The sequence below is a fragment of the Fulmarus glacialis genome, unplaced genomic scaffold (assembly GCF_000690835.1).
Source record: "Fulmarus glacialis isolate BGI_N327 unplaced genomic scaffold, ASM69083v1 scaffold42212, whole genome shotgun sequence".
NCBI lineage: Eukaryota > Metazoa > Chordata > Aves > Procellariiformes > Procellariidae > Fulmarus > Fulmarus glacialis.
Genome location: NW_009200578.1, coordinates 1 through 16395, shown reverse-complemented (window position 1 = coordinate 16395; position 16395 = coordinate 1). Strand labels below are relative to the sequence as shown.

At 36.1% G+C, this 16395-nt stretch overlaps 1 protein-coding gene across 1 annotated transcript in view; it reads right to left on the bottom strand.

Annotated features, from left to right (window-relative positions):
* PACSIN2 (protein kinase C and casein kinase substrate in neurons 2) overlaps positions 1–12902 on the bottom strand; it is a gene marked incomplete at its 5' end in the record, with an annotated part of 16279 nt that extends 3377 nt beyond the window's left edge. The window contains 8 exons of the mRNA XM_009573649.1: positions 3416–3612; positions 4577–4693; positions 5384–5508; positions 7670–7790; positions 9652–9827; positions 10920–11075; positions 11769–12004; positions 12746–12902. Coding sequence (XP_009571944.1) covers positions 3416–3612; positions 4577–4693; positions 5384–5508; positions 7670–7790; positions 9652–9827; positions 10920–11075; positions 11769–12004; positions 12746–12902 — 1285 coding nt within the window. The remainder of the gene's footprint in view (positions 1–3415; positions 3613–4576; positions 4694–5383; positions 5509–7669; positions 7791–9651; positions 9828–10919; positions 11076–11768; positions 12005–12745) is intronic.
* Between the last annotated feature and the right edge of the window lie 3493 nt (positions 12903–16395).

Here is a 16395-nt window from a genome sequence, read left to right as displayed (position 1 = left end):
ACATCAGGGTGGTATCAGCATTATTCTCATACTAAATCCAAACCACAGCACTATACCAGCTACTAGGAAGAAAATTAACTCTATCCCAGCCAAAATCAGGACAATGCTGAAGATATTAACCACCTAATGCAGTCCCAAATGGCTATTATACAGTCTTGGTATCATGTAGGAGAACAAAAACTAGCCTACGGACTATCAATTCATTAGTAGAAATGGACAAGCTTCATATTATATCTTCTCAGACATGTATTTTCTATAGCTCCTCCATTAGCTAAAAAAGGTTAAAGCCTCATCTCCTCTAGTTTGTAAGTTTACCAGATAACTAATAAAAGAACGTTATGAACAAATGTTTGGCACTATGGATTGTACTTGGCTTATGGCGACATTTTAAAATTTTTTCCACCATTTCTAGTGCTGCAGAATGACAGTATACAAATTCAAGCTTTCCTGCCACTTCTACGAAATGTATTTTAATAAAGAGTGAAAACAATGACTATCAAAGCCACACTGCACTAACAGTAAGCCCCAATGCAGTTGCATTTGTATTAACAGCTAGGACTTGGAAACTCAGTGATCTTGGAGGTCTATGAAAATATTACCACTTTTAAGTGTCACCTGCACAACAGTTACAACAAAAACAGTCTTTAACAACTGCGATAAAGATAGCATATACAATAACACATGTTGACAACATTGCATGATCTACATTTACTGTAGATATTTATTCTCAGCCATGGCAGAGACACAGTAGGGTGAGCTAGACATATGGTAGTTGGTTGTGCCCCATCCTATTACACGATTATAAAACGTCTCATAAGATATGAATAAATAAAGTTATTCTTCCTCTTTGGAAGCCTCCCACAGTTGTTTGCCAAAAAAAAAAAGACAGATGTATAAAGTATTCCACTAATAAAAAGGAGTTTCATGTATTAAAGTACATTTAATGGACCCTATGCAGAGCACATACACTACAGCATGTGCCTAGAAGTGATCACAAAAGCTTTGTAGGCAAATTCTTTGAATATCCAAAGAAATCCTATCTGAGAATATCCGCGTACATTTAAACAGATCCCTAAAATGCATTAATCGAATGCTGACAGCTGCTTAGGAGTCTAGGCATAGTCTACATAGGAGCACAGGAGCAAGAACGTTTTGAATTGGCTCCTGCATGAGCTGGTGAATTTTTTTGCTTAGTCTTTTTGTATGTTTAGTGTAAACCTAGTCACACCAATACTTCTGCCAAAAACTTAAGTTTGACTGTAGCCATTCTATAGTTCAGCTTCTGTAAGGGGATTCATGGTCTAGCATGTGATCCCTTTCCTATGATTTATACAATCATATAATTCGGTGTTAAAATGTACTTTAATGCTCTTCCTTCAAAGGAATTAAGCTATTTTTAAGTTAAGCCTACATACGTCTTTTACAGTTCATACTTCCTGTATTTTACTTCTACAGACCTCACACTGAGAACCACTTGGTTCAAATAGTTTAATGCAAGTCACACCGCTGGTACTAACGCACAGAATGCCTAACTTTGTATTTAACCATTACATCTGTGTGTATAAACATTGCATAGTTTCGCCACTGAAAGGCTCGTTACTGCAAACCCTTGGAATGCCATCCTGTTGCTTGACAGGCACAATACATATATTTCAAAAAGATTAGCACACTTCCATCCCTTGCTGAGAAAAAAGGAGCAGTTAAAGTCTACAGATGAAGAATAATTTTAGCTGCTGTGCATTCCAGAGAAAGCTCCAGATGTTTTGTTACTACTGTCATTCTATCAGGGCACAATTCAGCAAAGTTAATGGACAAACCAACTTACTCCTTCTCTCTGGAAGCCTTCAATACTTGTCTACAAAGAAAAAGAGTCAGGTCTATAGAGTTTCACTACTAAAAAAGGAGGCAGGCGAGTGAAAGGTAGGAGCACCACCACCTGAGTTGTGGGGCTTTTTGGTTTAAAAAACAAACTGCATTTAGAATATGACCTGGAAATACACTGTTCCGAACACCACCTTTCTCCATAGCAGAATGGAAGTCTAGTTCAATGATTAGCTACATCATTGATTTGTTTACTATATTAACTTTAAGCCATAATGTCTGTCTAAAACCCACTGTAGATGGTGTAGAAGTAGCATACTTCTTATGAACCCCAGCTGAAAGGGAAGTAGAACCAAAAGTTTTCTCAAACTTTCTTTCAACACTTGAATCCTGTTTTTCCTCTACAACTAAGTCAGTCTTTACAGGAGAAGAGAGTAAATGACAAGCAAACAGGAAAAGAGACAAGATCAATGAGATTGCCTATCTCATTTTCACAAACTGAAGTTCTGTTTGCTTTTGCTAAACTACTCATGCAATCTTGGTCTGGAATTCCTGGTTGGTAAACTTTTCATGTGCAATTCTGGGCAAGACAGTAGAACAACTGGCTGAAATTAGAGCTCCAAAGGCATAGACAGGGTGTAGACTTCACCTTTCATCACCAGAGGGTGCTGCCTCCGGGCTGGCTAGATTGTGAAAAACTTCAAGTCTCCTACTTCGGGGGCTGGGTAAGCTGCCCAGGCACTCCCTCAGCACACAACGGTAGAACTAGCCCAGACAAACTGGAGGCAGCAGCATCCATGGCATGTAGCCAAGGCATGTAGCCTCGTGCCAACTTTGTATGTGTGGAAACATACTGTGGCACGGGTTTCTCCTGTCAGTTGCCTCTATTCTGTTCTCTCAACTCCTACAGCAGTGAGGTAAAAAAGGAACAGGGTTTATGGCTCAAGGGAAATACAACATCCTAAGAAGGGAGATGTATAGTAAGTGTACCCTAATATAATGCAAGATTAAAAAAACAGGTAAAGACAGTTACTGTGCTTAACATACACTGAGGGGGGATGGAAAGAGAGAGGAAAAAAATTATCTGTCCATGGCTAAATTTTCAACTTTGAAAAGTTAGCACTGTAGGAAGTTGGAGACCAAAAAGGGGATGCTTCCAGTTTAAACAGAAGAAATATCAGTTGATTAGATATTGTTTTAAGATTAGCTGCTGTAGTCTTTTCCTTTAAAAAAACCAAACAACTTTGTAGGGTTGGTATTTCTAGACAGCTAAAAGCGGCAGCTGTTACTGTCACCAACTAAGAAAAGGACATAGGATAATCAGTTCTGCAGCTCACTTTATTTAACACAAGATGGTAAGAAAGGAATATCCCAAACAGATGCATCCCAACACATTCCAAACAGATTAGAAGTCAGTGCTTCCGAACAGGGGATACTAAGAAGCACTATCAGAAGGGGAGAGGGTTAGATAGGATCCTGTAAGTGGAGTTACACATTCAGAGAAACAGGAGACTTCAGAAAACAAAAGCTGAAGAACTCTTCCCTCCCCTTTCTCCTTTTGATAAATGTTTTTAAGTGAATACTGTAAACTTACCAGCTTTAAAGCTGAGTTCATCTTGCTCTTGGCCCTCATAGTCATAGAGTGCACGTACTCTCACCTCCATTGCAGGAGAGGTATCTTCATCAAATGGATTGGTGTCTCCATTTGCATCAGTGGAAGAGAAGGGATTATTGGACTCTTCATCAGACCAATCTGTAGGGTAGCTTTGGTTTTTTTCATAGCTGCTAACACTGAAAACAATTTTTAAATTATTCTTTTCTGCTCTCAAAATAGGAGACTAGAAATACCACTAAGATATCAGTTTCCCCTAATTAAGCTTAAACTCCACTCTAAGGCCCAGTTTTGAAACTTTGTTTCTGGTATCTTCTCACCTATCTTTACCTGACAATGCCTCATTCAAACAAAACAAGCATTCTTGCAATACATTTACAAAGTTAGAAAGAGGCAAAAGAAAAAAGATATCAAAGACAATCTCGCCACAAACTCCAAGAACTTCTCTATCAAGAAATCTATATAATCCATGGGATTATTTACACTAGAAAGGTAAAAAGGTATGCAGGTAGTAGATGAGAGGAATTATCTGGTTTAGGATAAAACATGTAAATTGCTTTGCAGAATCTTCCTCCCAAATCTCTATGCACCTCCACGATAGCTTTCAACACTTTTTGTATGTTGCAATCCACCAATAAAGAAACTTCATTATACTGCAACAACTTGATCATTTAAAGAAAAGTTCACTGTTGAGCATGCACATGCCATTTAAGAGAGTGGTATAACATCCCTAGTGTGTATACTGAAGTAACAGGCAGCTGTTTGAGAAGGTCCTAAATAAAAAGAAAGCGATTGTAAAAGCAGATTTATTCAGCAATAACACACAGAGCAGTAAAGCTCCAGAAGCAGTTTCACTAGAAAAACCCATCAGATTTAACATTTTATAGGACTGGTAAAGGAAGGAAAAAAGCAACAGCAGTTCTGTTAGCAATTGCCAATAACCCCACTAGTTTCCAACCAAAGATCAAGGCAACAGATATGGCATCTGTTAGGAAAGACAAGTTAGGTTACAGTGTTGCTTAGGTAGCCGTTTAAAAGGACTTCATGCACTGACCGGCATAGTGTTATAGAAACCAAAAACAGAAAACCCTGGACAGAGAAAGTGCAAGTGTGAAAACAATTAAAAAACAACATTTCACCAACTTTTTGATCTTATTGTCCTCCTTTTCACTGACAGTACTCCCAGTATCTTCTTCATCTTCAAAGGGATTGTAACTTGATTGTACTGACTGCACTGTGTTACTCTGGACACTAAGACTGCTAATTTGGAAAAGAAAGAGCATTATGGCGACCCTATCTGTTCAAGAGTAGAACGCTGTCATTGGTGTCCTACTAAGCAGTTTCTTAGCAGACCCCTTCTCCAGCCAAAAGAACCCAAACAAACAAAAACCCAAACATCTATCAAGTGTAGCATAAGACGCAAGAAAGTTCGGAAAGTCTCACATACGATACATTCCTCCAGGATTAAAATATCCTTTGTGGACCATAATTTCTTTTTCTTACTGCCTGCAATAAAAGGCAGTGTGATTTTTCTAGCCAGTTTCATTCCTTTCTAAAGCAGCTGATGTTAACAGTTTTGTATTAATCACATCTGGAATTCTGAAGTGACTAAACATTTTGCAAGCTAAGATTTCAAAATATTATGTCATTTCTAAAGATTATTATTGTCATTTCTAGAGATGGGAAGATAGCAACAGACTAACTACCAGATTAGATACAGAAAGTTCAGTTTCTCATGAAGTTTGGTTTCTTTTAATTCCCAATGGAAAAAGAACTGTAAAATGGAGAATAATTCCCAAAATATTTTGTGAGCTGCCGAAACACATCACTAAAAATGCTCACAGATAATTAACATTTGGTTGGACAGTGACTTGTTGATCCCGTAGAGCTTAGTGTACTTGAAGATAACAATCCTTTCCAATTAGTCTTTTTAGGCATGAAAAAAATTACCTGCTATGTTTGTTAGGCTGTGAAACTTGATCTCCTGTCTGATTAATACCAGTCAGAGTCACTCCATCAGAAGCCTTTTTCTTTTCTCTTCTACTGAGAGTGCGATTCAGATCTGCAGACCACTCCTATCAATGAATGCAAAATGTGATTGAGAAATTTAATTGAACAATTAATTACCACATTTAATTTTCAGACCGAGTTATGGAACACACACCTATACCTACTACAGTCCAAATAATTATTAAAAAGATAAGTTACTCTAAATGTTTCAGTTATAGTTCTCATCTAGTTCCTACCTTAGCAATGCAAACAGGTATCTGTGCTACTCGCAAAATCCCAAGGTTACCTGTGCTTCTCTGCTTAGTATTCTGAACACCTTAAAAAGACTTAAAATACCAGACATCTGGCAGACAACTGGAGAAATCAAAGGAGTTGGCCAGTGCAGCTCTTTAAAAGTTGTACTGAGAGGGCCCACTGTTTCAAATAATTCCAAGACATCTGGCTTTAAAAGGTAAACCTTACATTTAATGTAAAAAGGTATTAGAATCTAATTTAAGACAGGGCTTACTTCTCAAGAAGTGCTCCAAGAATGACCTACGAAACAGCTCATTTTTAAACTCATTGTATATCACTTCTCCTGTCCCTAAGATTTGAGCCCTTAAGGTACTTCACTCTAGATTTAGTGAAATTTATTGTCCTTAAAAGCTATCCATAAGAGTTAAGGCTCAAATCAACACAACTGTTGACAAGACTCGTGATGCTGTTTGTAAAGTATCTCCTCCTTGATGTTTTGAACCATTCAGATGTTTCAGAAGGCAGACGGACAGGCATGATGAGACACAAACACAACTTCTACCTATCAAGTCAAACTAAGCTGCGTACTGATATAAAGCAGGAACCAAAAGAGAACAAACTGGATGCCAACAAATATCCTATGCTGAGACATGTTTCATCTCAGAAGCCTTACAGGTAAAAAAAAGTCAGGAGATAGTTTGCTATACAAAAGATAGCATTTGAGATAAGTATTTTTAACAGGAAATGAAGATTTTGCGAGTTGCTATTACTACTGGTTTATACATGTACACAGTCAGTCTTAAGTGATTTCTGGCCAACTTTTCAGAGATACCTCATTATTTTAACTTTGTATAAATACATATTGGATTTCTGAGTTACCAAAGTTTAAAGACCACTGACCTAAGCATATTTGCAGTTTATAATGCAATTTCATATTCATTTGATCATGACTTTTTTTTTTTTTTACTTACATCATCCTTGTAGCATGTAAATGAGAAAAAACTTGATTAGAAAAATAGTAACAACAGTATTTAATCTGTTAATTATAATGCTTATGAAAAAGGATGGTAACTTCCCCACACAGAAGTAACTGTAGTTCAGCGTTTCAGGCAAAGAAATTCTGCAGTACTATTATGAGTTTTCTTCCTCAAACCTTCTAATCTAAAGTTACTCAATATTTTAAAAACAAGTGATATTTTCCATTATGGTTAATAAGGGAACAGTGAACACTCCAGAGTTGATGCTTTCACTCCATTAATTTAATGCGTAGAAATTATTACAACTAAACCCATGATTCTGGTCAGACAAACTCATCCCAATTCCAGCTATTTGATACTCTGGTAGTATGATCTGCACTGATACATTTTGGCACTTGTTTCTCGTAGGCTATGTTAGCAGAACACTACTTAAGAAAACCCCTTTCTTTTGAAGATGGCATTCAGCAATAAAATTACCAACTGGTTAAAGATGGAACTTTTTTTTAATATAACAGTATTGAAAATACTAGTTAAGACTTATAAATACCAATTTTCAGGACTGATTGAAGTATTTAGTTCAAACTTTTTCAGTCTTTGCTGCCTACACCATAACTACCCACTAACAGCAAGGAGATTCAAATTGAAGTCTGACACCAAAAGGGAGAAGTAAAACATACAGGATAACATATACAGGTGTCAGAGGTGTATCAACTAAACCATGGCTTACTAATGACTTTGGTAATGACTTCAGCTTAAAAAAAAAAAAAATCACCATAGAGTTTTCTGTTTAACCCTTTTCTCTTTAAATAGGTGCCTGATATAATCACCTCCAAAAGTTGGGGGTTGAGGAGAACCCAATGGAAATCAAGAAAAGAAAACTACTATGACTTGTAAAAACAAAAAAATTCACTGCTGGAAGACTGAATTTAAGAGTTACACCAGAAAGGAATATGGCAAAAAGCAAAGAGGAAAAAATAGACAAAACAAGTCTGAGTTTTAAGTACTCTGACCTTACCTCAAACTGAGGCCAATTCATTGACATCCCTGGACCTTGATTAGCTCTAAACCATCGCAAGTCTTCAACAGCATCTGCTGTTTTGATATTCTGTTCCAGTTCACGGTAGATATTTTTGTAACTGCAAAACAAATTTGCCTTCAAATTTAAAGTAACATTTAGAAACATGGCAAATCCCCTAGTCAGATTAAAAAAAAAAAAAAAGAGTATTTCAAAGTTCACAATAGTATTGAAAAAACTTAGAGCAAGACAGACTTTAAAAATCTATGACAGACCTATTAACTGCCTGCAAAAAAGGAAGAGTAGTCTAACAAGTAAGCTTGCTGAAAGTTCACAAAAACATAAAATCCTTATTTGCCAGATTTTAGAATTGACTCTTGTGTAAAGTAACTTAATTGGCTGATAGGAATGTATTTAAATTACTGAATGCCAATCTTGAAGTTTGTCTACAATCTTTAAAAGCTTGTCTACAAGACAGTAGAAACTTTTTTTGTGGTAAGTCCATAGCATTCTGTGAAAACTCCCTAGTTTTTTCCTAATAGTTCTTTTCTTTGTTTGCACCTTATTAACATACCACAAGACACCACTCCTGAACCTCGTAAGTATCTTAAAAGGAAATCATTGCCTCTCCATTTGGTCATCTTCTGTAGTCTTCCCCCAACCTTGCCCTTTAAAGTCAACTATTTCTCATTTATTTCTATTCTGTAGTTTCTTTCAACCTGATTAAACTGAATTCAAATGGGCAGCAATCCTAACTATCTATCTACTCTGAGAGTAAAAAGAACCTGTCTTCCACAGCAGTTCCATGAGAACTTTGAAGCAACCCAAAATGATAAGGATGCTAAAATAAGTGACCTTGCCCTTACCTATGCCCATACCTATGCTCTGTATTTGTTCTTGCCCCTATGTCACCCCCTTCACTTATGCCAGCACTAACATTTGTGTGACTGCATAGCAAGCCAATTATTTGGGAGACTGATCAGGGTTAAAACCAAACTAGATTCTTCCTGCCCTAGGTTACCTTGATCAGCTCCTTAATTCCACTGGTTGGACTACCATAAAAGTTTTGTCACTAGCAGAAGAGGGAACAGAAATGAGCAGCCAGCCAGGACCACACTTTTCTCCTTTAAGTGTCAACCAGAGCACACATGAAACTCTGCTATTACAAGTGGGATGTAAAATTCCACTAGTGTTACAGCATTTGCTGCAAGTATTCCAGTGTCTTTTCAAATGCAAGAGAAAACAAACATTATAACCAGTCTTGCTGACATACCGAAGTAGCTTCGTATCAAAATGGCCTGTAGTAATTAATGACATGCCACCCAGTCTGACAAAATAAGGTGCATGAGCTCTGATTTGAGTTCCCTAGTAGAAGTTTATATTTCTTGGAATGTAGTGAGGAGGGTCCAGGCAGAAAGAACAAAGTACAAGACATGCTTTATACATACTGCAGTATAAAGAGCAGACTTTGAAATTAAGATGGACAAGAGTTCAGCAACAGTCAACCAATGGATCTTTAACATTTATCCCCTACTTAAGGTAATTCCTTTAGACTGAGCTCTAATATTTTAACAATAAATGTGTTTACGCTACAAAGTTCATGCTGTCTTACACTAATAAATTCTAGTTTGTTCTCCAATAAACATGCAAGATACATAATACACCAAAACCCTCCCTTCCCAATCTTTGATCCAGCATTTTTTGATTCTAAGCTGTGAATCCTTTCTAATTGGCACACATTTGATTATAAAAATACAAGAAGAATGAGGGTTTCTTGGTTCATTTAACACTGTGTTAAATAAAACTAGCAAATGTTAGGGATAGGACAAAACAAAGAATTAAGCTTTTTCACTTATACTTTAAACAAATTGAACCAACACATTAGAAACAAATCAGATTCCAAACTCTGATCTACTTGAAGTATGGATTACTTTTCACTGAAAAGTATTAAGCATTCATTTTGAAGTCTTACACAGTTTTACCTTGCAACATTAGATAAGTCAAGGTGTTTTTGAACTTCCAGTAACACTTCTCGAAAGAAGCGTAAGCGTTTTTCCTCAAACTGCTGACACTGTTCAAATACCTGCTCCATGTTTTCCATATATTGAGGAGTGGCATTATCTAATTCTTTCAGTGATTTTTCATACTTTTCTTTTGTCTGGGGGTGGAAAAACAAATCATTAGCAATATATTTTATTACTACCCTCCATAACAGACTTATCCATGTAGTAGTGGCCAAGATTTAGACCAGAAGTTCCCAAACTGCATTCTCTTTTCATGACCACTGTACCTACATTAGGTCATGATGAGAGTTATTTAACAAAATTGCAGAACAGTTACAATAAAGCTCTAAGCCTCTTCTCTGGCTTTTTAACAGGAACTATGACAAATGTTAATGTAATAAAGATAAAAACCAAAAAAGCCACAGAGTAAATCAGAGCAGGCAGTCTTTCAAGTTACAGGTCTCTTATTTAAAGATCTCCAAATAATTTCAAAGTGTTGTCTTTTCTCCTTCAGTAATTTACATAGTCCACTGTGAGTTATGACCAAAAAACCAAACATTGTATACAACCCAGTGAACACAAATTGCATACGCTGTGAGCTCAGTTAGCAGACAGAACCTCAGACTCTACACTAATTTACAGAAATAGTCCACAGGCAGGAATTAAAAGATCCCACCCGATGTAACATCAGCCTTCCAGATCACAGAACAGCATTCTCAAAGGGAAAAGATGTCTGAAGAAAGTCACACAAGAAAAGCCTCTTGGTAGCAGCTCGCTAAAGAGATAAGCCAAACTGGGCAATAGAATGGCATTTTCAAAAGTGTATTTACTTTTATTTACATGGATTATATCAGCTTACTTTCTTAAAAAAATGCATTCTGCATCAAGAATGACTACAAGTTTAGATGTTGTCAGCAAGTTTTAAGCGCCTATCTCACAGCCTCTTAAGTGAAATAACTCAACCCTCACTACTAAACGAGTAGAACTGTCCTAGAAGTTCACTATCTTATTCTGCTTCGTTCCCTGCTGAAAGTACTTACGTGAAATAAAGGCATTATTCATTCTTCACAGAACAACTTGGCAATAACATACACTTTGGAGAAAACTCTAGATTTCATTACAGGACTGTAACTGAAAGTGAGCTGCGCTGCAGTCCACTGCACATTCAGGAAAAAAAAAAGCTTAAATATGCACAAGCTATAGGTTAAAAAGACTGCCTATGAACAGTATGTTAGCATACAATATACCTTTAGTACATCTTGTTTGCTTCTCTCCACTTTGTCTTGTAATTTCTTAAGTTGTTCAGGATTTAGTGCTGGATCAGCTTTGCTGTTTGTTTCTCTGGATATAGCCAGTTTCTCCTCTTTGCAGGCCGCATGGTATGCTTTCTTTGCAGCTTCCACCTACAAAGTAGATTTGAATATTTGCATCTGGGACAGTTTATACAACAACCATCAACTGAATTTTTTTAGCCTTATAATCATGTTGCAATGAAGAAAGTGTCAGGTTTTGTTTCAGGATTTTCTTTCTTTTTTTTTGGAATTTTTTTCATTTAGGCCAAGGAATGAACAATACACAAGAATCAACATAAGAAAATTATTGTAGTATTTATGAATCACCATTCTCTCACCATACAAGAAATGTCACTCATACAGTTTAGAGAAGTGTGGAACAGACTCAAGAAAAAGTTCACAGAAAGTCCCCGACAGAACATTTTTTCCTCATGCCCATGTTCTCCTGCTCCCCTTCTTCTACAAACCTGTTATTTAAGAATAATGTTAACATGACAGGGAAAAAACCCACAAACACGTTTCCCCTGCTCATTTCTTTGAGCAATTTGTAACTTTCAAATGCATGAAATCAGATACTGTTAAAATGATAGCTAAAATTCCACTTTTTCCAGATTTTCACTGAAGTCACCAAGATTAAGAGAGACCAAGAGAAAAATACTTATTTTCCGAAGAGGACAGAAAGCAAGAGATCTTTTTGAGAAAGGAGGGTCCAGCAGAGAGAATAGGGAGTTTACTCCCTTATAGAGATTTGAGACATTAATATATTGTAACACAGGATATCTAATACATAATCTACTGCTGTACCTCTTTCAGCTTTTTTGCCCAGGGTTTCTGAGCTTTCCTAAATCCATCTTCTGCTTCTTTGGTTTCCTTAAATCCTCCCATCATTTGCTTATGAAAGGCTTCCTTCTGCCAGTTCTTGATTTTTTCAAAGTCTTCATTCATCAGTGAACCTTTTACTTCTAGATGTAGTTCACTCACTTTTTCAGCTTCTGACATAAAAGCACACCAAGCCCTTTCTACTGTTCCATACTGTGGGCCTAAACACAACAGAAAGTGTCATTCTCAGTAATCATCACCCACATGGAACTTATATTCCCAAGAAACTACCTGAAGCTATTGATTTATATTCACTTGTAAACAGCAATACTGATGCAAACCTAGAAAAGGGAACAGTTTCTTTTCAGATGAACTTAGAATATTACAAATTTTTACACCAGAAGAAATAATATTCATTTAGTCTGGCCTCCTTCTCCCTGTGCCATGATTCTCAGTATTCCACCTATTAGATCCTCTTTGAACTGCCTTCAATTTCTCAACATACTTTTTGAAGCATAGATAACAAGGAAAGGACAAACTATTTCAGAATATATTAAAATGGTATCAGATTAGCCTTCCATTAGAGCAATGCCTAGCTCTTTTATTACTAGTCTTTCCCCCACCACTGCCCCCTTATTATTCAGATACACTTGTCAAACTGTGTTCCATACCATTAGTTACCTAGAAACAGCCAGTTCTCTAGAACTGAATCTATTTGGATACCTCAACACTGGAGAAAAGATTCATCTGCTTCAGTAAGAAACAAGCAAACTAGCAAAGGAGCAGGGCTTTGTTTGTTTGTTTTTAATCAAGAAAAGCTTGATCATTTGTTAAATTACTGAGCCTCTTGCAAAGACTCCATTATAGGCTAAAAAGTACCAAATTTCTACTTTGTACTTACCAAAACAAAGATATTCAGAAACATTTTTTTTCCATTTGAGAAAGTTTGCAGAATGTATTACCTTTTTCCACAAGCTGTTTCCATCTTTTTGCCCATTCTGTAAGCTGCTGAGCATAGACCTTCTCTATTCGTGCCCGTTCATGAATACAATTCATAAGATCATTGCAAAGTCTGTGACCATCATCAATTCGTTTTACTGTCCGCTTGTAATTTCCAACCTATAAAGAGACAAATACTTAACAATTCCTGCTTGAAAGCTCTGAAAACAAGATACACCTCTAATTAACACAAATTCTGTTACCTAGGAGCAAGATAATCTACTAGCAGGAATTAATCAACTATAGCATAAGGTATTTTTCAATTAATCTTAAAACCTAACTGCAACAACACCACAAAGACCACAAGTTCTCCTGTAAAGAAGTTATTAATTTTAAAAGTGAAAGCTTTATTATATTTTATTAGTCCTGCAATGTAATTATGGGCCGTCATTACAATTGTTCTGCATTATTATTGCTTGGTCATGTTTTCGATAATCAAGATATTTAACATAAATACGGTACTTCCTCCTTCAATGCTTATTAAGTTAATTTTATGCTGTGTTTAATCTTTCAGGATTAATAAAACTGCAGAGACATGCAAAGGAGTATTGCAACACCTCTATCAAGCATAATAATAGCGGGTTTTTTGAAGAATGCAGTACGGAAAAAGCACAACTACTACATATACAGCAGAGACTGGATGTGCTGTTTGTTATAGCTGTGCTTCACTGCTGACAAACTAGATAGCAACTATTTCAAAAGTATACTGTAGAATTTAATGTGGGAAGATACTGACAGGAATGACATGGAGTTCCCATACCTAGAATTAACTTGCGAATTCTAAAGAAAAAAAACCATAGTTGCTCAATGTACAAGCTACAAAAGGATAAAGATATGGACAAAAATGCACACTATATAATGATAATCCATTATATAATTAAACACCCCCCTTTCATTTTTGTGTACACACTAACATGGAATCACCAATCCAGATGACTGAAGGGGAAAAAAGCCTGATACTCCTCCCAGCGTAATATTTCATTTTTTTTCTTTCCACCGATTTCAAGGTCACTGAAGTTGGTTTTTGTAAACATTAAACAAGACATAAGAACTTGGTTAAGAGAACTGCACAGCCTATTAAATATCACAGCTTCTTATCTGCCCTAACCACCTGACTGAAAAAATAAAGATTAGCAGTAAGGCAGTAGATTAAACATTCAAATATTTAAAGCATGTTTGTAATTTTTACATTTGAATCATATCCAATTCACATTTTAAATATAGGAAACCATCCAACTTTAGGTTTGCATTTATTCAGAATTTTGTCAGCAGATGTATGTGCAAGCCATCTGCTTGAGGAAAAACTCCCCAAAGTATATAGGGAAATACTCTTAAAAGGGGGAAAAAACCCTGTATTAAGTGCTGGAAAAATAAGTGACTATGCTGATAAATACAGACATACGTTAGGACTCTCATCAAAGGTGGAGGAAAAAAACAAATCGAAACCATCAATGACAGGACAAAACCAGTTCCTTTAGACAGTGGCCTCAAAGCATTCATTTGGACATGTTTTTGGTTTTGGACTAGATCAACTTCAACAGATGAAAGAAATTCAGGTAGCATCTAAGGAAAGCATTAGTTAGCAGTCACTGATTTGTCTAAATCGTGTGAAAAAAAGTACACACACACCCCCCGCCTTTAAACATAAGTCACAATATAATTGAAGATAGAAGCTATCAGCATCATGAAGAAGCTGACACCAAAAATCAACATAGTCAATGCATCCATGTGAAAAGACATTTCATCTATTAGCAAGAAAGTATGAAAAAAACCCTCTCATTTTTAGGAGAAACAGAAATTGAGAAGTAGGCAGTTCCAAATAAACACTGTACACTAAGAAATATAATATACATTATATAAGAAAATTAAGTACCTTAAAGAATACTTTCTAAAGCCTTTGTAATGGAAGGACAAATCATTCATCTGCTCAAAATTACTCCAGCTGTAGGTTCACAGCCAAGCAGACTGTTAAAACAGGTTATGCTAGCTTGGCACAACTACTGAAGCCTTATATTAGCATCAATTTGTGTCTCCAGTTATGTGCCCAGGGATTTATATCTCTAGCACAAACATTTCCTTTCATAAATTTTCACTATTAAATTAGCATTTTAAATGCTAATATAGAACGGGAGCTGGCTGCCTCATGGTATTTTTAATGCTTTCACTTTGTGTTGTCTGAGCAAATTCTAACCTCATGGTAATATCTAGCAGTTGCCAAATCTCAGGCAGGTGTTCAGAGGACTGAATTTAGCTTACCTATTATGGTCCACTCACTATTATCACATAAGGCCACCTTTAAAAGGCTGCATGCAGACCACAGATAATTCACCCACACTACCTCCTTCTCCACAGGAGGACTGAAGGAACTAGCATCATAGTTTAGAACCAGTATAAAGAAGAACCAGGCCTACAATACTAGAAAATAACCACCTTGTATTCCAAAGAAAGTCTTTTATACTAATATTTTAAGCAAAAAAAAAGTTCACTTGATTTATGAAACAGTAGTTTAAAGTATGTTAGACGTTACATTCAAATTTCATGCCCTATAAGGAATGCTAGAATTTTGGAAATAGAGCATTTTTCTGTGTTTCATGACACACAGAACATAAGTTATATACTTGGCATTTAACATTTTTAAAACCTGGTGGTTTATTAAAAAAATTGCATTTTAAGTTATGGACACTGCAATAACAAATTTTTTTCAGAAGTGGAATGTGCAGCCTGCCACTGTAGGAGGCAGACTTGGACATATGAGAACACAAGCTATTTAGACCACAGAGCCAAGTAAAGGGAAAAGAACTCTAGTCTTTATGTAGCCAAGGAACAGCTAGGTTAACTGTAGATAAGTTAAAACAATTAAATTAAAAACTTATAAACAAAACAAAGACACCCTGAATTCTGGAGAAGAAAAACATGACTTAATACATTGTTTTATTCAAGACTATTTTCTCCAATTCCTGAGGTAGACTGCAAACATTCTGCAAGACTTCCCCCTCTCCCTTCACAAGAAGTATTTGAGCTAAAACAAAAATGACAAATTATTTTCTTTGTAGCAACTGACCAGGAAAAAAAAAAACACAACAAAAAAAACCAACCCTGTGTTTCTTTGTTTCAGTCAGAGCCATGTTTACGTACTGCCTTGCAATTTTCAGATTTCTCGATTAGCACTGTCGAGTACATGAACATATGATTTTGCTAGTTAGAATAACTTTCTGATAATTCTGAGCATCGGGCTATTTCCTGTTAAACAGACAGCAGACAACTAAGACATGAAGTTATTAGTTTCCTTGTCCTACAAATTAAACATTTGTTTCAGGAAGGTAAATTGTAAGATTATAAAACTTTCTTACAGTTTCAAGAAGAATGAGAGAGATTTAAAAACTACATCTTGCTTTCATTTTAGCATCAACACTTCACCCATCTGAAGGAAACATTTTATTACATGATACCAAATTCAATTTACCCTTAGTTGCCAGAAACACTTCAAAAGGAAATAACCCCAAGAGTTTATTTCTTCAAACACCACTATAATGGTCACTTTCTTGATGCAATCAGTGAATTCTGTGAAAACTGTGATTCACAGTTTTGTGTCATGCCCGCCCACCCCCCACCT